General features: G+C 42.4%; 1 protein-coding gene across 4 annotated transcripts in view; it reads left to right on the top strand.

The window, feature by feature from the left end:
• The first annotated feature begins 2476 nt into the window (after positions 1 to 2476).
• PIMREG (PICALM interacting mitotic regulator) overlaps positions 2477 to 23289 on the top strand; it is a 33669-nt gene continuing 12856 nt past the window's right edge. For 2 of the 4 annotated variants that reach the window (XM_068265957.1, XM_068265961.1), the window contains exons 1-2: positions 2477 to 2562; positions 13189 to 13490. In XM_068265957.1, the coding sequence (XP_068122058.1) occupies positions 13212 to 13490 (279 nt within the window). In that variant the 5' untranslated portion in view covers positions 2477 to 2562; positions 13189 to 13211. Of the gene's footprint in view, positions 2563 to 2718; positions 2757 to 8384; positions 8441 to 13188; positions 13491 to 23289 lie in introns of those variants that run through there. The other 2 variants (XM_068265958.1, XM_068265960.1) reach the window with 2 other exon arrangements.

Genomic DNA, 23289 nt, shown 5'->3' with positions numbered 1-23289 from the left:
AGTGGGTTATTACAGGGAAGAACAGATGTAAATATTGCACTGGCGAATTGATAAGTGGGGGTCTGAGGGCAATCTGAGCGTGTAGGCGGGTGATTGGGTGCCCGCAAGGGGCAGATTAGGGTCTGATCTGATGGGTAACAGTGACAGGTGGTGATAGGGGGTGATTGATGGGTGATTGATGGGTAATTAGTGGGTGTTTAGGGTAGAGAACAGATGTAAACACTGCACTTGGGAGGTGATCGGACGTCGGATCTGCGGGCGATCTATTGGTGTGGGTGGGGGATCAGATTGCCCGCAAGGGGCAGGTTAGGGGCTGATTGATGGGTGGCAGTGACAGGGGGTGATTGATGGGTGGCAGTGACAGGGGGTGATTGACGGGTGATTGACAGGTGATCAGTGGGTTATTACAGGGAAGAACAGATGTAAATATTGCACTGGCGAATTGTTAAGGGGGGGTCTGAGGGCAATCTGAGCGTGTAGGCGGGTGATTGGGTGCCCGCAAGGGGCAGATTAGGGTCTGATCTGATGGGTAACAGTGACAGGTGGTGATAGGGGGTGATTGATGGGTAATTAGTGGGTGTTTAGGGTAGAGAACAGATGTAAACACTGCACTCGGGAGGTGATCTGATGTCGGATATGCGGGCGATCTATTGGTGTGGGTGGGTGATCAGATTGCCCGCAAGGGGCAGGTTAGGGGATGACTGATGGGTGGCAGTGACAGGGGGTGATTGATGGGTGATTGACAGGTGATTGATAGGTGATTGACAGGTGATCAGGGGGATAGATGCATACAGTACACAGGGGGTGGGGGGGTGTCTGGGGGGGGGGGGGGGGGTCTGGGGAGAATCTGAGGGGTGGGGGGGTGATCAGGAGGGAGCAGGGGGCAGTTTAGGGAATAAAAAAAAATAGCGTTGACAGATAGTGACAGGGAGTGATTGATGGGTGATTGGGGGGTGATTGGGTGCAAACAGTGGTCTGGGGGGTGGGCAGGGGGGGGGGTCTGAGGGGTGTTGTGGGCGATCAGGGGGCAGGGGGGGGGGAATCAGTGTGCTTGGGTGCAGACTAGGGTGGCTGCAGCCTGCCCTGGTGGTCCCTCGGACACTGGGACCACCAGGGCAGGAGGCAGCCTGTATAATACACTTTGTATACATTACAAAGTGTATTATTATAATAATAATAATAATGGCAGTATTTGTATAGCGCCTTTCTCCTGTCGGACTCAAAGCGCTTGCGAGGCAGCCACTAGAGCGCACTCAGTAGGCAGTAGCAGTGTTAGGGAGACTTGCCCAAGAAACTCCATACTGAAATAGGTGCTGGCTTACTGAACAGGCAGAGCCTAGATTTGAACCCATACACTTTGAACCATTATACACTTTGTATGCGGCGATCCGGGTGCTAGTAACCCGCCGGCGCTCCTGAACGGCCGGCGGTTACAGCGCGAAGTGGGCGGAGCCAGTCCCCGGCGGCCGTACGCGTCACGAATGACGCGTTCGCGCCGCCCATGCCCCTACAAGGACCGCCGCCTCTGTGCATGCGGCGGTCCTTGCGGGGTCCACTTTCCGACCGCCTCTGTGCGTTGGGCGGTCGGGAAGTGGTTAAAAGGCATATGCGTTTTTCAAGTCCGTTCATGTGTAACTCAAAACGCACCTGATGTAACAAAACCTAAGTGCTCGTTCACACTAGAGCCCGTTTCCTGCACCGAAACTTTGCGTTAACCAAGGTAAAATGAAAGTCCATAGACTTTAATTTTACCTTTTACACCTGATGCCGCATTTCGGTTTGACGCAACCAGGAGCTTTTAATCGTCAAGAGCCGCCGTTTTCCTGTCAGGTAAATTAATAGCTACCGTCCCTGACTGTGTCACACCGCAGCATCCCGACGACACGCCACAAGCTATTCAACGCGTGCAGGAGAACGGCTCCTGCACGCGTTGTTAGAAGTGAAAGAGCCCTTAAGGATGAGAATAAATATTAGATACATTTTTTTCATTTTTAAACACATTTTTCTGTTGAAAAACACATATTTACACAGATCTGCACATCAGTCCTGAAAGAAGGACGCATGATGAAGAAAGGGGGTCAGAGGAATTTGGTTTCCAAAGAGGGACTGTCCCTCCAAAAATTGCTGGACCTATGACCAATACAATAGCATTTTCTGCTAGGGCCAGCAATACAGAACATCTGTTGTCAATCACCTCCCGCGGCTGCATGTTATCTGCAATAGAGAAGAATAAATATGTGAATCACACCCTGCATGTGAACTCCATCGCACCCACATCTCCCCGCTCTATCCAGCCCGTCCTGCCATCTGGCCTCCTCCTGTCCCCAGCCACAGTCAGGCGCCTTCCCTCCCGACCCCCTCCGCCCTGTAACCCTGTCACTCCCGGGCCGCTCCCGTCCATCCTCCAGCATCCCTCAGCTCTCCGCCCGGCGCCTCGGCACTGCAGGAGTTACAGAGCGCTGGGAATAGCCGCGGCCAGCCAATGGGAGGCGAGCAGCAGCTGAGCTGAGGCTGCTGGCGCCGGATTCGAACAGAGGGAGTGGAGATTGTGAGACAGAGCGGGTGAGTTCCGGGCTTCCTGCAGAATAATGTTTATGCAATTATTACAGTATTGCAGCGTATTGCTTATTACGTGTGAGTTATATGACTGCACAGGGGTAGCTATAATAGCGCGTGCTGCAGTGATCACGTGCCCCAGGCGTCCCCTGCAGTGCCTGGCATCTGCATCCCTGCCTGCTCTGCCATTTGTAAATGCTGTGAGCCTTTTGTTTATCTGTGATTTCTGTTTCGAAATGTTTCTCTAGATGTGTGTGAAAAGTTACACTGTAGAGTTTTCCTGCAGCAGTAATGGGGGCACTTTCCGCTGTCCATATTATGCTATGTTTAAAGCTCTGTACACACGTTCGATCAGCGCTGTTACAAAACGAGCAATTCCCAGCGGTTTGCGATGTGCGGCGCATGTTTGAATGCAATGATGGTCTGACGATCGGATCGTAAACAGAAGCGCTAATGTGGGAATCCAAAAGTGTGGAACTAGCCACATGAGTAGTTTGAATGAAGCAATTGTTTGTTGTTGTTGGATATGAACCACTAACAGATTATTGTCCGTATCTACGCAGATGGTAATCCCTGTCTTTTACCATTGTTGGGACACTTTTTGAACTATTCTCGTTTATCTCTTCCTTGTTCATTTCGGGCAACTATGGTCGAGTGTATGCACAGCACTTTAAAGCACAATACAAAGGACATTGTGTTGGTAAACATTATTATGAATTGGGTGGTTTTTTTACAGTTTCTGAGACATTTGCATACAAAGCCTGATATGCAAAATAATGTGCACTAGTTTACATTAGGGGACCCAGCTGGAATCCTTATAGGGAACTTGAGCTAACATGATTGGGTGGAAGGCACCCAATAGGTTCCCAATGGGTTGTAGAAAACTATGCCCACACTATTTGGCCAATCACAAAGCTCTGTGCTGTAAGAGGGTACTGTGATTGGAGAGCTGTTCCCTATGAGGGTTCCTGCTGGGTCCCCTAAAGTAGACGTGCATAATAAAGCAGAGATGGTATACACCAAATATAGCAACTTGTACAAAATACAGAATTGGTAGGCTTAGTAGTTACAGTGAAAAATGTAACATGTACCACAACACACTGACACATTTTTCCAAGTAGCCTGACAGCGTGGGTAGACCTAATGTGCACAAGTAATATTCAGATTATTGGGAGGGGGTTGACGTTAGGCTTGGTCCAAAATTTTGATCTAAAGGAGCTAATACTTTGTTGATCTAGGTCCACGAGGGCGCCTCCAGCAGCAGCATACTCCTTGTCAGACTATGTCTAACATTGGAGCTAGAGGGGAAGTTAATATTTCACTTCAGGTACCTTTTAAGTAAATTTCTGATAGCTTGTATTGCTTCCAACCAATGAATTCATTGTAAAATTGTGTAAATTCATGAATCTGAAAGGTGCCAGGAAATGCATTACCAGTAGATTCCTTTGAGTGAGACGGCTGGAAAAGTCATCATGCTGAAGGATGGACAGATGTGTTTCTTCAACTCCTGTGCTTGTGTTTCAGCTAGCAATTAGGATTACAACATGCTCACTTGTAGTGCAAAGTACTCAGTTCATGGTGTACCAGAACCAAAAGGAAAGTATAAAACTACGTACACAAGCTGGTTTGACCTTGGCTGTGGGGGATGATAAACGCCTCGGCTGAAAGTCGTGGGTAAAACCAGCATGTGTACAGTGGCATGGCAGATCTTTAGTAATGCCCAAGCTCCGCATGATTGCATTATACTCTCCCGCTCCTTCGCCTGTAGGAATCCTCTCGTTCTGCCGCCAATCCCTGCTGGACTACAGGAATCCCCTGGTGTGTATGTGGCTTAAAGGGAACCTAAACTGAGAAGGATATGGATTTTTCCTTTTAAAATAATGCCAGTTGCCTCACTCTCCTGCTGATCCTGTGTCTCTAATACTTTTAGCCACAGCCCCTCAACAAGCATGCAGATCAGGTGCTCTAACTGAAGTCAGACTGGATTAGCTGCATGCTTGTTTCAGGTCTGTGATTCAGCCACTACTGCATCCAAAGAGATCAGCAGGACTGCCAGGCAACGGGTATTGTTTAAAAGGAAATATCCATATCCCTCTCAGTTTAGGTTCCTTTTAAGGGGCTCAGAGAGACTAAAAAGCTCTGTTACAAAAAAAATGCTAAATATGCAAAAAAGTGCCTTCTTAAAACTTGGACTGTGGAGTCGGTACAAAAATCATCCGACTCCTCAATTTATGAAACCACCGACTTCAGGTACCAAAAAATTGCCACAGCCCTGCTTAAAAACAGAAGGCATTTGCAAAGAGAGCAAAAGAAAATCCCCCATGGTGCAGCACGGCTGACAATGCAGATCATCTATTTATGCCCCTAAAAGCCAGGCACACCTCCAGAATCCCTGGAGCGTACAGTGTGGCTATAGCCTATACATTTTACAGAGCTATACCAAACATGCTCTTTTATGACTGCTTTTGTTCTTTGTATGTCTTAATTAGATCCTAAAGAGAAGAGTAAACTTGTACAGAGATGTGTAAGCTTGTACTGAGATGCCTTTATGTGGCTTTACACCATAAGGAGATGTTTATCATGACTACCTTGCAGAAAATGGCAGCCGAGTGTGACTGAGGGGAGCAGCTGAGCCAGAAGTCTTAAATCGAGTTTAGTTAAAATGTAACCTCCCCAAACCACTTCTTGGAAGTCTGTTTCTGTGGATATCTGCACACCTGTTTCAAATGTTTAGTCCTGTTACCGTAACATCCCTTTATAGAAAACTTCAAGGGACCTGGCCAAGTAGTTTACTATAACAGAAGTTTACTATACCAGAATTGGTTATACATTATATATTATAGATTCATAGTCAGAACCTTGGAACTGAGTGTACTATAGCCAGAAAGGGGGTAACAGAGGTACCCAGGGCATGATAAAACTGTAACAGCTTAAAAAAAATAAATGATGTGGCTTACCTCAAGGATGACAAATTTGAACTGTAATATGCACTTGGCAACGCATTTTGTGAGTCTCAGGCCGAATAAAGTGCCAGAGAGATTAAAACAAAGGCGTCTCTATATCTAGAAGTTCACTCTATAGCCAGAGTTTTACTATATCTGAGTGTAGCATAACGAGATTGCTTGTACACTTGATACACTCCTGCGTGGGAAAAAGTTTGCAAGCAGATTGCCAGAGACATATGAGGGAGTTTGGTGGTGGATCACTTGACTCGGCTCATTCTGTGATTCTGATAAGGTTCTCAAGGTTTGTCAACTCAGTGGACCTGCAAATGTGGTTTGGAGTTAATAACCTCTCAACTGCAGGCGTTAATATGACAACTGGTTGCCCACGGTTAAGGAAATGAGGGACAACCATAACAAGTCAGTCTCACTTGTGAGTGTGATGTTCATAATTAGTTTTTCAGTAGGGCTATAGGTGTGTGCACGCTATACTAGACTTAGCCAAGCCCAGCGCTTGTCGACCCCACTGGAAGAGAATCAATCGCGTATACAGTTGTACTTATAAGTTTACATATTTATCATTTCTTAACAATTTTTCATAGAATATGAATAATGCAAAAATTCATTGTCAGCGGTTGGCTGTAACCATTTATTGTCTAACAACTGTTTGCATACCCCAGTTCTTAAAGTGTACTAGAGCTGAGATAATCTGAAAAATCGATACTTACCCAGGACAGCGAGGGACACGTTACTTATGAGGGTGGAGGAAGTCTCCGGTAATTATAGATTTTTCAGATTATCTCAGCTCTGGTTTCCTTTAATACTATTTATTGCCCCCTTTAACATCAATGACAGCTTTTAAGTCTTTTGTGATAGTTGTGGATAAGGCTCTTCATCTTCTCAGATGGTAAAGCTGCCCATTCTTTCTGCCAAAAAGTCTAGAGTTCCTGTAAATTCTTGGGCTGTCTTGCATGTACTGCACGTTTGAGGTCTCCCCAGAGTGGCTCAATAATATTGATCGCAGAGGACTGAAATGGTTACTCCAGAACCTTCACTTTGTTACTGTAGTTGATAGGTTGACATAGCCTTGTGTTTTGGATCATTGTCCTGTTGTAATGTCTAAGTACCTCCCATGCTCGGCTTCCTGGCTGACGAGCAGGGCTGCGGAATCAACACAAAAATCATCCGACTCCAACTCCTCAGTTTATGAAACCACTGACTCCAACATCTGCAAGGAGTTTGTATGTTCTCCCTGTGTCTGTGTGGGTTTACTCCGGGCTCTCCGGTTTCCTCCCACATCCTAAAAACGTACAGATAAGTTAATTGGCTTTCCCCTAAAAATTTGCCCTAGACTATGATACCTACACTACACAATATATACATAGACATATGACTATGGTAGGGATTAGATTGTGAGCCACTCAGAGGGACAGTTAGTGACAAGATTATATACTCTGTACAGCGCTGTGTAATATGTTGGCGCTATATAAATACTTAAATAAATAAACTAAAGGTAACCAAAATTGCTTTGACTCCGACTCTTTAAAGAGAATCTGTATTGTTAAAATCGCACAAAAGTAAACATACCAGTGCATTAGGGAACATCTCCTATTACCCTCTGTCACAATTTTGCCGCTCCTCGACGCATTAAAAGTGGTTAAAAACAGTTTTAAAAAGTTTGTTTATAAACAAACAAAATGGCCACCGAAACAGGAAGTAGGGTGATGTACAGTATGTCCACACATAGAAAATACATCCATACACAAGCAGGCTGTATACACCCTTCCTTTTGAATCTCAAGAGATCATTTGTGTGTTTCTTTCCCCCTGTTCTCATGCACTGAAGTTTCAGGCTGCTCATTTCTTCCTGCAAACCGCTTTGCCCTTGTCTGTAATTCTTCAGCCCAGCCAGCTCAGAGGACGATTTATCCAGCTTGTAAAAGATAAGAGAGAAGAGAGAAGCTGCCCTAATCTAAATAATTCACAGGCAGTGTGCATAGAGGGGCCTGGAAGGGGGAATTCATAGCATAACCACAACACTGAAGAACTTGGCAGCCTTCCAGACACAGGCTGACAAGTCTGACAGGGGAAAGATACATTGATTTATTACAGAGACTGTGACAGTAGAAAGTGCTGCAGTAAGCCAGAACACATTAGAATAGCTTTTGGAACTTGTAGGATGATAAAAAACAGGATTCCCCTGCGGTTTGCAGGAAGAAATGAGCAGCCTGAAACTTCAGTGCATGAGAACAGGGGGAAAGAAACACACAAATGATCTCTTGAGATTCAAAAGGAAGGGTGTATACAGCCTGCTTGTGTATGGATGTATTTTCTATGTGTGGACATGCTGTACATCAACCTACTTCCTGTTTTGGTGGCCATTTTGTTTGTTTACAAACAAACTTTTTAAAACAGTTTTTAACCACTTTTAATGCGGCGAGGAGCGGCGAAATTGTGACAGAGGGTAATAGGAGATGTCCCCTAACGCACTGGTATGTTTACTTTTGTGCGATTTTAACAATACAGATTCTCTGTCAAATTGTGTGTGCATGTTATCAGGCCAAATCACCAGGGTATGTAAATCTTTGATCAGGGTCAAAGAGAATCTGTATTGTTAAAATCGCACAAAAGTAAACATACCAGTGCGTTAGGGGACATCTCCTATTACCCTCTGTCACAATTTCGCCGCTCCTCGCCGCATTAAAAGTGGTTAAAAACTGTTTTAAAAAGTTTGTTTGTAAACAAACAAAATGGCCACCAAAACAGGAAGTAGGTTGATGTACAGCATGTCCACACATAGAAAATACATCCATACACAAGCAGGCTGTATACACCCTTCCTTTTGAATCTCAAGAGATCATTTGTGTGTTTCTTTCCCCCTGCAGCTATCTTCCACTGAAGTGTCAGGCTATTTCTTCCTGCAGAGTGCAGACAGCTGTGCCCGTATGTAATTCCTCAGTATGTGAAAGCCCAGCCAGCTCAGAGGAGGATTTATCCAGCTTGTAAAAGATAATAGAACAGAGAGAAGCTGCACTAATCTAAATATCACACAGGCAGTGTGCAGAGAGGGGCCTGGATGGGGGAGTTCATAGCAGAACCACAACACTGAAGAACTTGGCAGCCTTCCAGACACAGGCCTGACAAGTCTGACAAGAGAGAGATAAGTTGATTTATTACAGAGATGGTGATAGTAGAACGTGCTGCAGTAAGCCAGAACACATTAGAATAGCTTTTGGAACTTGTAGGATGATAAAAAACAGGATGCAATTTTTGTTACGGAGTCTCTTTAAGGTGCATACAGACCTACGAAAATAATCATTCATTTCGAACAACGGACGACAGACAATCGCCGATTGTCTTTATGAAAAGTATCATTGATTATGTTGTTTGTTTACAAACAATCTTTGCATATGCATATAGAAGTGATATCACTATAGATATACAGTATGCTATTTATAGAGAAAACAAGGATAGTTACCACTACCCAAAAAAAAGTTCGTTTGTTTGTTGTCTGGGCATGCGTTAACTTTGGGGAACGATCGATCCACGACCGATTGCTGTACACACACTACTTGGTCAACGATAGTTGTTCAAAATGATTTAGCTGGCTGGATGGGTCGTTCTTTACCAACGATGTAGCTTGTTGTTCGTTTCTTTTAACGATCGTTTTATGATCTGATGTCTCTACCAGTCTTTTAGTCTCTTACCATGGCTCTGGAGTTGGTACAAAAATCATCGGACGCCTCAGTTTTATGAAACCTCCGACTCCAGGTACCCAAAATTACTCTGACTCATCAGCCCTGCTGACGAGTGCAAATTTTCCTGCAGTATTTTTTGATAATATACTGCATTCATATTGCCATGATTTCTGACCAAATTTCCTGTGCCTTTTGTAGCTCACACATCTCCACACATATCCAGGCAGCTTTCTTTTTCTGCAGTTTGCCCTAGCTTCTAATAGCTGTAGGAGCTGCCACCCTCTCCCCTTCCCACTGCCTTTATTTATCCAGGGGGAGGTGTGTAGGGAATCAAGTGAGACTCTCTAAACCTTTTGAAGTACATTGTCCTTTTGTTTGCTTATTGCTACTGCTAAATACTGCAATCCTTAAGGTGCGTACACACGCCGGACTGGAGGCAACGACGGGTCCGTCGTTACCTCCCGCTGGGTGGGCGTGCCAACAACAGAGCGGCGTGTGTACGCACTGTCGGCGGACTGATACGGCTGCTTCTGAGCGATCCGCCGGGCGGATCGCTCAGAAGCAGCCGTATCAGTCCGCCGACAGTGCGTACACACGCCGCTCTGTTGTTGGCACGCCCACCCAGCGGGAGGTAACGACGGACCCGTCGTTGCCTCCAGTCCGGCGTGTGTACGCACCTTTATCTGCCTGTTTTTTCCTCTTTCTGTGGAGAGCAGGAGTAGGGCAATATTATACATCTAAATGTAAAAAGAAGAGATAGAATATAATTGTTTTTCAGTAAAAAACACAATGTTAATATGCTCTTTTAATGTGCTAAAAATGGTGCTCGGTTCACTTTAAAACCCATTTGTGTCAAATTGTGTGTGCATGTTATCAGGCCAAATCACCAGGGTATGTAAATCTTTGATCAGGGTCAAATTGGAGAGTTTGTGTAGTGATTGTGATTTAAAAAGAGTAAACACAGTTGTTTGGCAATAAATAGCTTCAATCAACCACTAACCTTGAATGATATCAATGTTTATGTGTTATCATTCATATTCTGAGAAATATTTAAAAAATTAGAGCTGCGGAGTCGATTATTGTACCAAATCCACAGCCTCGGTAAGTACTAGACTTAGGAGTTGGATACCTGGAGTCGGAATTGGTGGTTTCATAAACTGAGAAGTTGGAGTCGGATGATTTTTGTACCAACTCCACAGCCATGTAAGAAATCGTAAATTCTGCCAGGGTATGTAAACTTCTGAGCACAACTTTACAGGTGTCCGCCAAGCTAGATTAAAGATCTGGAACACTGGATCTTGAAAGTGTACCCAAGGCGACATGTGACATGAGATAAACGTGTATAAACAGGCAAAACATATTAATTACAAGGCTGTGTTACTTTTATTTTGCTGCCTGAAAGAGTTAATTTTGTGACCGCTTCTGTCTTGTCGGTACCCTGTAGGGAATGTAGTAATCATCACTAATAAGCAAATTAAATCCATAAAAGTTTTACTGGTAGAATATAACTTCTGAGAGCAGGGGGAGAGGTATAAAAAGGTCAATAGTTCATGTAGTATTTTTGTTCTGGGAACCTTAATAGTCTGCCATTGAGTAAAGACAATAAAGCATTTAATCTACTTTGTAAATGTTTAAATATAAAATAAAATCATGCGATTATGTAAAAAAAAAAGTAATTGTTAGGATTAGGAGAATAAATACAATTATCTCATCAGTTTATTTTTACCTCGGGTTCACTTTAAATGACAGGGACCTCAGAGAGCATTGTTTCCCTATAGAAACAAATTGTTTTCCCTATAGAAACGTCACCCAAAAGAGCAAGTGCAGATACTTTCGGGTGACAAGTGAAGTGGGTTAAAGTTACATTGGGAGAGGATGAGGGCTCTTATAAAGAGTAGTAGCAGAGGCCACGCAATATACTTATTAGTGTATAAACAAATGTTTTGTAAATAACACACACATTTTCTTTTATTTTTGAATTTGCTGAACCTTTTTATTTTTGAACTATTTTTGGAAAGTCAAGCTTTCCTTGGCAACAGTAGTTTCTTCCTTTTTAGCTTCCTGTAACTTCAACACACTGCAAGAAATTTGGCAGCACATCCTGTTTGTTGTATATGCTCTTAAATCCTCTTTCCTTACTCATTTCTTCTTTTAGATTGCACAGTTCAAATTCCTTCTGTGAAATTTTATTCCACCCATTATGACCTTTTGGTTGCTTCCTTTTCGTTTTTTAAATCAAAGCTAACGATTCCTTAAAACCTTCTGTTATGATTCTACACTAGTTACCCTAAAGATTTATGGTTCCCTTAAAGAGAATCTGTACTCTAATATTCTTACACTAAAAAGCATACCATTCTATTCCTTATTTTCTCCTGGGCCCCTCTGTGCTGTTTCTGCCACTCTCTGCTGCAATCCTGGCTTGTAATTAACAGTTTTAGGCAGTGTTTACAAACTAACCAGCTTGTGATAGGCTCACATAAACTGAGTGTGTGAGTCATACAGAGTGTGCAGGGGGCCTGCAGAGGGTGTGTATCGCTTCTATTCAATCACAAGCAGCCCTGCACATTCCACACATTCAAGCCTTAGCCCGACAGGCACAACAGAGGAAAGGAGATACGATTTATTACAGAGACAGTGCAATTAGGAAAGGCTGTAGTAAGCCAGAGCACATTAGAACAGGCATAGGAACTTATAGGATAGAAGAACTAAGGCTGAAAAATTTGTTAAAGAGTCTCTTTAAATGTAAAAGTTGAATGTTGCCTACCCTGTGTAAGCAACACGATAGTATATCTTAAGATTGTTACAATTTTTCTGTTCAGTTTTACTACAATTTGATGAAAACAAACTGAAAAATCAAACTTATTTTTTTTTTTTTTAAATTTGATAACATTTGCCAAGAATTGTCTGGAGTGTGATAGATTGTTAAATTGTATTCAACCTGGAAAAACAATTTTTTTTTGTTTGTTTTTTTTCTACCTACATATATTCAACCTGGAAAAACAATTGGCTGTAACTATTCTGTAAAATAAAGAAAGAGCTTGTGTATATGTATATTTAAAAAAATTGAAATAGTATGAGGTAATATACATGTAAAAGTGATTGTTGGTTAGAATTATAATAAAATGTAACTGTTTTGTACTTGGTTTATTTAATATTCCTTAATTAATAAACAGAAATCAATCAGTGGTTGCAGGGGAAAAAAAAGTTTTTTTTTTTTTTTTTTTTTTTTTTTTTTTTTGCAATGTGGTAATTGTAATGGATGATGATGATGAATGATAATAGCATGTGATTGATAAGTGTACAAATATGTTGAATTTGAAAAATCCATATAAAAAAGGTATTCATATTAACAATCAAAAAGCTCAAAAGATTATTATTAGAGTTAAATGTTTTTCAATCCAACAAACATTTTCTCCACTTACGATCTTCTTTCCCGATATTGCAGCAACCTCGAACCCACGAGTGAGGTACCCCGATCAATTTCCTAAAAACTTCCAATCAACCCAAAAATTGGATTGGTCTGAATTTTTAGACAAGCAAAATACAAATACCTTGTTTTGTGGCTTAAAATTCTTGCTACATTGCCTCAGCATGCTTCTTTTGGGGAGGGTCGTCTAATTTAAAATCATTTTGTAAAAATTGTCCACTTAGACGCACAATGTTTTAAGTTTTGTAATACTGTCTTGCTAGCATTTGTTCATTGTCTGCCCCAATTAAGCTTACATTCCAAAAGAGGTGTCCTATTTACTGCATATAAGAGTTTGTAGTTTCTTATTGATAGTAGTAAAAATGTTTCTGTACCGTGTTAGCCAAACAATATATGTAGGTAGAAAAAACCAAAGTCTTGTAAAAGTAATACCTTTTATAATATAAATAATAAAGGTATTACTTTTACAAGACTTTGTTTTTTTCTACCTACATATATAGTTTCTTATTGAAAACCAGCTTGTAATATTCCTCACATTTTTAATACTTTTTTGTCCTATCTCACAGCATCTTCAAAATTTCATAGAAACATGTCATCAATCTTACAAAATTCTGGCTGGAGGAGCCACAATATTTTAGAAAATATTGATGAACAAGACAGTCCTCAGCCTGACAAGTTCAGAAAGATGTCCTCGTCAAGTTCCCTCAACTCCCTGCGAATGTCTCTGAGGAAGAGGATGCCTCTTAAGCCCGTTGAGACCAACATAAATGCCATACCTGACTGGGAAAGAGTTGGAGTCAAAGAGAAACGTCACCCTCTGAAGTCCATGACTGTTACAGCAAAGAGCATGTTTGGAAATGTCTCACTGGTAATTATGATTTAGCTGTTTTATAGCTAATGGGAACTTAAAAAAAATAAAAATCTGCCAGATACTTAGAGTCTGAAGCGAGAATAAATCTCGCTTCAGACCTCATAGATAGCAGGGGCACGTGTGCCCCTGCTAAAACGCCGCTATCCCACGGCTTAACGGGGGTCCCTGACCCCCCAAATCTGCTCCGTGCAGCGGGGGAGCGCTTCCTGGTTGGGGCAGGGCTAACCGCCGCAGCCCTGCCCCACGCGCGTCTGTCAGCGCGTATCTCCGCCTCTCCCCCGCCCCTCTCAGTCTTCCTTCACTGAGAGGGGCGGGGGAGAGGCGGCGATGCGCCGCTGACAGACGCGACTGGAGGCAGGGCTGTAGCCGTTAGCCCTGCCTCCAGGAAGCCATAAATCACGACCAAATCTGCGACCAAGTGTTGCAGTGGTCGCTTTGGGGGTGAAGGGACCCCCGTTAAGCCGCGCTATAGCGGCGGTTTAGCAGGGGCACACATGCCCCTGCTAACTATGAGCTCTGAAGCGAGATTTATTCTCGCTTCAGAGTCTCTTTAAGTAGAGGGAAGGCTCTGGGTCCTATAGTGCCATACCGCTCTTCTTGTTTAATTGGCGGCTCCCCCCAAGAGCCCGAGTGCTCCCAAAGACAGGCGTTCCATACTGCGCGGGAAAGTTCTATAGGACCCAGAGCCTTCCCTCTCCTTAGGTAAGTATCTGATTTTTTTTTTTTCCAGTTCCCATTCTCATGGTATATTTGGTATAGGATAATCGCAGCATTGCAAACATCCACTGTAAGAATTGCTGAATGTCGCAAGTAAACTTCCTGAAGCAATAAAGGCAAATAAACGTTTTCTTTGCTGTTACCCAGGTGAAAAGGATAAAAATAATTTGCATACATTTAAAAAAAAATGCACAGAGGTGAAAGAACCTGCAGGCAAAATCAATTAGTGACCAACTTATGCACAGTGCTAGAGAGTGCTTCACTCATTTCTACAAATTCTGGAGGTTACGTTTCATGAGTTGATTATATTCTGCATTCTAATTGCAAGGATTACATTTAAAGCTGCTGTCCTCAGCTGAAGTTTATTGGAAGCAGTCAGTAGTCTGTGATCACAGTATGGAGGTGATAGGAAACAGATGTGCAGGGCACGGATCTGCTGCACATTACTAGAAGAGTCAGTGAAACCCATGGGAGGACTTGAGTCTAGAAATGTTTTACACTGTAGGAACTTGCATAAATAATTATACTGATTATCAAGTTCATGCAGTTGTCTGTTTACACGATTTCTAAAAATATTGACAGTGAATGCTAATTTGTCCTTCACATTTCATTTTTTTTTTTGTGCTTAAATCAAAGCTTCATTTTGCACTTCTAACCTCTAAAACAATGCATCTTGAAGTCTTTGCAGAAGGGTGGTTGAGTTCCGTCCTCTGAGATGAAGCTACTGTATGTGGCTGTATCGCCTAATTAGATAGTCACTTCTGCAGTTTTCTCCTGGACTTCTCTATGCTTGGTCTTCTTTTTTAGGCCCTTTTTCCAAGAGCAGAACTGGATAGGCAGTGAAATGCTTCTCAAACTATCACAACTGCTTGCTTGCTGCTGCCTGGTAACTGCTCACTGCTGCCTGGTAACTGCTTGCTGAGTACACAGAAAAAAAAGTAATTTCATATGGTTCGTTTGCTGATTACTCAAACGTTCTGTGGATGTGCAAGTAATTGCATTCACACAAGCACCTATTCACACTCCTCACAGCATGATGTAACTCGGGGTGATATGAAAAGCATGCAACCAATGGGGGGTGGGGACTAGTTACGAGTGCTCCGATTCAGAATGCTGTTCTGAATGCTTCAGAACAGAACTCAAATTTAAACTGATACACACCCTGGCAGGGGTTTAACTCAAGTTAAAGCACTTGAGAAAGACCATTGCGATCGAAACATTGTGCTTTGCACTGTGTTACTTGCAATAAACAAGCTGACAGGCCTTAAATCCAGGTGGAGACCCAGCATCTTTTCTTTCGGTTAACTCACCCTTGTCACCCCCTCTGTGCACTGCCCTCCATGTTGCATTCCAGCTCTCCAGCTACTTCCTCCTTCACAGCAAGTGTGAGCATTCAGAACAGAGTTCCGAATCAGTCAATCACTCATCCCTAATATGGTCACAAGAATCTGGAGCATTGAGAAGGGATGAAGACTCTCAATGCTTAAAAGATGTTGAGCTTTGCAATCTATACCAGTTGCGTGGCAGCCCTGCTGGTCTATTTCTCTGCAGTAGTATCTGAATAACACCAGAAACAAGCATGCAGCTAGTCTTGTCAGATCTGACTTTGAAGTCTGAAACACCTGATCTGCTGCATGCTTGTTCAGGGGCTATGGCTAATAGTATTAGAGGCAGAGGATCAGCAGGGCTGCCAGGCAACTGGTATTGCTTAAAAGGAAATAAACATGGCAGCCTCCATATACCTCTCTCTTCAGTTCCCCTTTAAAAATCCTGAAAGCTTGGTTTTGGCAGAATCCAGCATATTTATGTGCAGGGATGGAATTTGCTGCATGTATGGATTCCCCACTAGGGAATTTCCATCTCGTAATGCCCACCATGTCCTCTGACCTGAAGTCAGCTGACCAATATGGGTGAAGTTCACCTTGGATGCATTATTCACGTCGGACATGCTGGGTCAGGAATGCCAATGGCCAGCTAACTTCAGATCAATGTTGGACATTATGGGATGGTGGTTTTCTGCTCTCGACCACATGCTGTGGCACATTTTTATTTATGAGGTTCTGTGGGCTCCATTTGTGATGCAAAGCCTCTGAGCCCATAATTGTTTTTGCCCAATTTGGTTTAATTGAGAGCAGAATATCTGGAATGCAGGTTGACTTGGAAATATAGTCCCCTTGCACAGGATCAGAAATGGATATTATTCCTAGTACAAGTGTACTTTGATCCTCTGAGTCACTGATCTGTCACAGGTATTTAGATTAGTATTATCATAGGAAAGTCAGAATTTCTGATCCTCGCATTTACTTTTGATCAGTGATTCAGAAAGTATTAGAGGCTAGAACAAGTCAGATGAAAAGCCCTATTTATGAATTCAGATCACCATTTTTTCCTCTCCATCCATTAAATATGTTCACGGTGCTTAGGCCATATTCAGAAACGGATGATCGTCACAGATCACAAACTATCATCCTATGATCAGCAGCCCCAGTCATGTGAATGGAGTGCACTCCACGGCCAATGTGTCTCTCTAGAGGTAGTAGTAGTGATTAGGGATGGTCAAATGTATGTAGCTTGCTTGATAATGGACTAGGCAAATCCCAGATTACTGACTTGGATGCATACTGTTATGTCTTCATTTAAAATAGGGTGTTTGTAAATGAAACAAAAAAAAAAAAAAACTTTCCACCGCTGAACACAGTTTGCAGATCTTTAAAGGGGAACTGAAGGGAGAGGAATATGGAAGCCACCATAATTATTTCCTTTTAACCAATACCAGTTGCCTGGTAGCCTGTTGGTCTATTTGGCTACAGTAATGTCTAAATCACACCAGAAACAAACATGTAGCTAATCTTGTCAGTAACACCGGATCTGCTGCATGCTTTTTCAGGAGCTGTGTCTAAAATTATTATAGGCAGAAGATCAGCAGGGCTGGCAGGCAACTAGTATTGCTTAAAGAGAAACTGAAGTCTCCTAAAAATCATGTTTTTAATAAAAAAATGTGTTTAACATCTTTGCCCAACCTAAAGCGCCGCATCCCCGCTGCTGAAATCTATCTAAATTCCCCCTAACTCCCCCCTCCCTCTCCCCCGCAAAATCCACAACTTTCTTGGTCGTGGATTTTGCTGCTGTTGGAGGCAGAGCTATGAGCCGCAGCTCTGCCTCCTAACGCGTCTATCAGCCACGTATCCCCGCCCCTCTCAGTGAAGGAAGACTGAGAGGGGCGGGGGAGAGTCGGCAATCCGGGCTGACAGACGCACTGAGAGGCAGAGCTGCGGCTCATAGCTCTGCCTCTCACGGAAGTGCTGCCCGGATTTCCCCCTGGGGAGTTTGGGGGGATTTAGTTAGTGTACAGCGGCGGTTTAGGTAGGGCAAAGATGTTAAACACATTTTTTAATTAAAAACATGATTTTTACGAGACTTCAGAGTCTCTTTAAAAATAAGTAAATATGGCAGCCTCCATATCCCTCCCCTTTCAGTTGTCCTTTTTAAAGTGGCGATTGCACTGATTCCACTTTATAAATATAGTGATAATTACTTATTGCTGATAATTGACTTTTCCAATAACCATGGGAGACTGGTTACTTTATTCAGAAGGCAATCTTTTAAGCTGATCATCACTTTTATAAACATCAGGATCTGGAAAATAGCTCTATTTCAGTAACAGCAATGCTGTTTCTGTTTTTGTAGCAATTAGCTGGTCACCACCCATATAAATAAGGCCCAAACTTGTTCAAAGGACGTGAGCAGTGATTAGTCAAAATTAAAGGACAACTGAACTGAGATGGATATGGAGGCTGCCATATGTATTTCCTTTTAGACAATACCAGTTGCCTGGCAGCCCTGCTGTTTTATTTTGCTGCAGTAGTGTCTGAAAATACACCAGAAACAAGCATGCAGCTAATCTTGCCAGATCTGACAATAATGTCAGAAACACCTGATCTGCTGCATGCTTGTTCAGGGTCTATGACTAAAAGTATTAGAGGCTGAGGATCAGCAGGAGTGCCAGGCAACTGGTATTGCTTAAAAGGAAAGAAATATGGCAGCTTCCCTATATCTCTCGTTCTGTTTTCCTTTAAAATATTATTTATGATAAGCACAGAGAGCTGAATGATAAGAAATACAGTAACACAACTAATTGGATGTGGATAGTGGATCATGCCGACCTTTTGCAGGGAAATGTCATGTCACTTCCCCGTCATACAGACGCATATTGTTTTCTTCAGCTATAAGTGTGTGTATGAGGCAGGAAGTTCAGTCTTCTGTCAGTATGTTTTAAAACCCTGTGTATAAGCTGCTAAAAGTAAATGTATGACTAGAAATCACTGTCCTTTGGTTTCATATTCCTGCACATTATGTAGATTTACACATTCGAGATACAAGTCTCCAGACATTTGTAAGTTCTTGAGCAATGTACAGACATGTCAAGTACTGGTGAGACACACAGCACAGTAAAGGTCAGCCCAAGAAGCTTATACTGTATATCATCTCACTAATATTATAAATGTGAATGTTTGGGTGTTTGTTACTCAATCATGCATCAATTGCTGAACGGATTTGAATGAAATTTGGCACACGTATAGTACATTACCTGGAATAACATATAGAATACTTTTTATCCCTATAACCAAAATGTGGACGGAGACAAATGCAAATTTCACTGGGGAAATGTAAACTGCAGCCATACTTACACTGTTAATAGAAGGGTTCTCAAACTTTGCACAGTTGGTCACTGGGTGACTGCGATTAATATTCTGAAAATTGAGTGGAGCCAATCAAAATTCACCTATTGATTTTCAAGGGGAATATTTAATTGCTGCCATTCTTGCACTGTTAATGGCACAAGCCTCAAACCTGGTACAGTTAGTCATTGGGTGAGTGGGGTTCAAATTCAGAAAAGGGGGTGAGGTCACAAACAGCCAATCAGATTTGTTTCATTTCAATGCAAATTGTTACAATGCCAGTGCTAGCTATGTTTGAGTTCTGTTTATTAACTGATTAGCAGCTTCAAATGCAACTTTTCGTTTGAAAGCTGCTGTGCATTCTAAACCTCTGCCAGCGATTCTCATTTGGCTGCCTAGTGCAGCTAAACCAGTGGGTGACAGGGAGCAGTTATAGTTGCCTGTTCTGAATCGAACACTGGCAATCCAGCGCAGGAGACTTGGCGCCACCGTAGAGCGTAACAGGAATTACGGCTATAGCGACGCACAGGAAGTAACTTCGGCGCTGTCAGAAGACAGCCCTGAAGTTACTTTTAAAACGCTGTAATTCGGCCTCCAGCAATAACTGGAAGCCGAATTACATAATTTACCACCATCCACGTCGACCTAGAGGGGGAATAGTAATTAACGCCACCGGGAAATTGTGCAGCAGCAAGATGAGCCATACCGGCTGTATCCTGCGCCCAAGTCTCCCGGCAGTAAATCCTCTCGTACGCTTCTGGATGGCTTTTTCTCTTCCTCCACCTGCGGCTCTGAACTTCTGGCATGTCTTCTGGGTCCCGATAACAAGATGTGACATGTGATTGAGATCCTGGAGACGTCAGCGTTACAGCGATGCCCAGTGGTGTAAGAAGAGTGATGGAAAAGACTCTTACATCACCCATCTTCCACCACCAGGTGGTGCTGTAAGGCTGACATTGTCTCCTGGATCCTGATAACACGTCATATCATGCGATCGGATCCGAGAAGACCTGTTGTGAGTACATTGCCGCTGCGGTGGAGGAAGAAGAAACTATTCCAGCCGTCCGGGCAAGTAACAATTAAAGCTCCCTGCCGCCCACTCAGCATACCCCGTGAGGCCTGCCAGGCTGGAGAAGGCACACTTCCTCAGGGGCAGGAAAAATTCAGCCACTAAAGGGGTTCATGTCTTGCTGAAATCCAGGGCTGTGGAGTCGGTACAAAAATCTTCCAACTCCGACTCCTCAGTTTATGAAACCACAACTCCAACTCCGACTCTGGGTACCCAAAATGGCTCAGACTCCGACTCCTCGACTACAACTCCTTAGTCTAATAATTAACAGGGCTGTGGATTTTGTACAAAAATCATCCGAATCCCGACTCCGACTCCTCAGTTTATGAAATCTCCGACTCCGGGTGCCCAAAATTGCTCCAACTCCGACTCCACAGCCCTGCTGAAATCAACATGTACCAAAGTCCATATTTCTCAGTAGGGATTGTAATTTGGGTGCATATAAATTTGAGATGATAACTTATGCTAATGGTTATGATACCGAATTATACTCATTATAAAAATCTATTGCAAAATTAAATATTGCAATGGGAGCATTTTATTGGACCATTTTCAAGCTGCATAGATTTGCAGTAACAGTCACACAATTCTGCATGAACTTAAAATGATCTGCATATCTCCATATCTCAAGCCAAGTAAAAAGTTGGCACTGATTCAGAACTTTGTACTACATGCCTTTAGATGTGTGTGACATAGGAATATGGGAAAACAAAAATGCTTATATAGATATAGATATTTGTGACGTATGGATGCAGAAACACCTATAGACATCTGTGGCAGTCTATAGGTTAAACCATTTGTGCTTTGTTTTTTCCAAAATGAATGTACTTTTTATAATTCACTTATTCATCCACTCAGCGGAACAGCCCTCCAGCGTTCTGCATTTGTCCTTGAAGAATTGATTGCAGATTTGTAGCTGTGGATTACTAATTGCTCTTTGAGTTACTAGCTAAAAGCTAGTATTATGAAAATCTTACATAGTGAATCAAAATATGCCAAAATATGCAATTTCATCACAATATTTCACATGAATAAGTTAGGCAACTTTAGCTTCGCAGCATTATTCTGGGACCTGCATAAATCCACACAGGATCTGCGCACCTGCAGAGATGCGGATAGAAGCCACATGTAGCTGAAAGCCCTCGGCCCATATGCAATACACTTTTTCTCCTAGGAAAAATGTTTCAGCTTCTTTTTTTAAGATCATTTTTCAGCACTTTAAAAAATAATTTTTATTATTCTCACTTGCTGGTAGTTGCAGATCTTTCTGTCATATCATTTTTACTTTGTGCATTGTCTTCAGTTGGGCCCCAGCCAACATGGTTTTCTCATTGAGAATTTAGGCGGGAGAATGTGAAGTATTTGTGGAATGTATCCGTTATTTTGATCTTTTTTTCCCTCTTCATCATCACTTGCAGAAATGGGAAGGAGTTAGAAACCAGAGCAAAGATAAGAATGTCTGCTTGTGTGTCTCAAGTACAACAACAGTGTGGTTAGTAGGTAGTGTTCTTCTGCCAGACATTCTGAATATTTCAGTTATCTGTAAGTGGCAGATTATTTTTTTTTTACTTATTAAAACACTTTAACCTAAAAAGGTTGAGCAAAGAATTGGCTATGCCGTAATACTTGCTTAATTACTGAATTAGAACAGAGTAACCAAGCAGCTCAGGGTGACCCAAACTACTAGGAATGTGTAGGGGGATAAAAGGGACCAAAAAGCCCTCTTACTAAAAAAGCAAAAAGGGATAATTTGCATATTTAGTGGTAGTGCATTGTGGGTAACCACACATGTTCATTTATAACTGAATTATTGCAAATATCCTTCTGTTTTAAGAAGGCAATTACACCAAGCTTTACTAAATTAGAGTGGCTGAAATCTGAACAGCACAAGATATACATGCATGTAGCATGACTTTACAGGTCTGTAGGGTTTTTGCCTCATGGAAACACAGAAACATAATTTCCAGGGTAGGATTCATTTGTGCAGATTTGGCAGCAGTAGTCCTGAATGGCTTTAATGGACCTTCTCATTTAAAATCTTAAAGGGGACATGAAATGAGAAGCATATGATGGCTGCCATATTTATCCCCTTTGAAACCATACCAACTGGCCTGCATGCAAATCTTTTTCTTTCTGTTTCTGATTGGCCCAACTCCAATCTGCAAACAATTTGCATATAATCTAAATGCAAGTCAGAATTATTAGTATGTTCACACTGGTAAAACCGAAAATAAAAATCTGCTGAATGCAATTAGTCAACCCTGCAGCTTGAAGAACATCTGGTTGCCCATGGGGCCCACATTTTATTGAAACACTCTATTTTATTTGTCAAAGAAAAAGTGATCTATTACAGTAAGTAGATTTCTTGAAGTTTGTGGGAAAGGGCACAAAGGACAAGAGATGGGGACTTCCACTCTCTGGCTATTGGGACCTTCGCGGCATTGCAAAACTGAACTAGATGCATATTGTGAAATTTAGAGAGAGGCTGCTTATGAAAGAGGGCTAGCCAGGGATCGGGGAAATAGACACTATGATGGAGGAAGGCAATTGTAAGCAATCGGGCCAAAACTGCAGGACCACCGGGCAGGACCACCTGCAGAGGGATTGATCGGCAACCTGTCCCCAACCCCGGAACTAACTGAAGCTCTTTCATTATGGGAGTTAAAGATTTTTCTTGGCCAAAAACCAATTTCATGAGAATCATTAGCCTGAGTGTTTGACTAGTGTCTGTATGGCAACTGACACTGTTTGAAGAAACAGTCACTGCTGTATTGGCAAACCTTCAACCATACTCTTTCTGTAGACATTGCTCTGCATTGTCCATGGGTAACACAATTAAGGTAGCTAGCCTGCCACCTGCAGATGTATATAGGTAGCTAAAGACACATGCGTAAGAAGAAAAAAGTCTCCTGCTGGACTAGTTTTCCACCATATCTTGACAAGAATCTTAGTGAGTCCAAGTAGTGTTCTCCCCAGGCATTACATGTGTAATATTACTGCTCCCAGAGCGGATATCTACATATGGACTTCTAGATGAGATTCCAAGTTCTAAAAATGATTCTAAAGATACCAGTATTCATCTTTAGTTAAGAGAATAACCAGATTCAAATTACTAAGAATAGTCAGTGATTAAGCTGCCAACGAAATTGGCTTGTTCCCTAGAAAACCACTATATTTCTCTACTTTCATGTTCTTTCAGAGATGCTGATATTATTTACTGTCTGGTGCTTTTGTAGCCAGAGAAACCGTTGACTGCAATTTCCTAAACCCACTGAATATTTTGAAATCCACAGTTTAAGGTTTTCTTTCTTACTTGGCCAATGCTACATTA

This window comes from Hyperolius riggenbachi, chromosome 2, assembly GCF_040937935.1.
Source record: "Hyperolius riggenbachi isolate aHypRig1 chromosome 2, aHypRig1.pri, whole genome shotgun sequence".
In the NCBI taxonomy this organism is placed as follows: domain Eukaryota; kingdom Metazoa; phylum Chordata; class Amphibia; order Anura; family Hyperoliidae; genus Hyperolius; species Hyperolius riggenbachi.
Note: the sequence above shows the minus strand (reverse complement) of the source record. Positions and strands in the feature narration are given on the sequence as shown.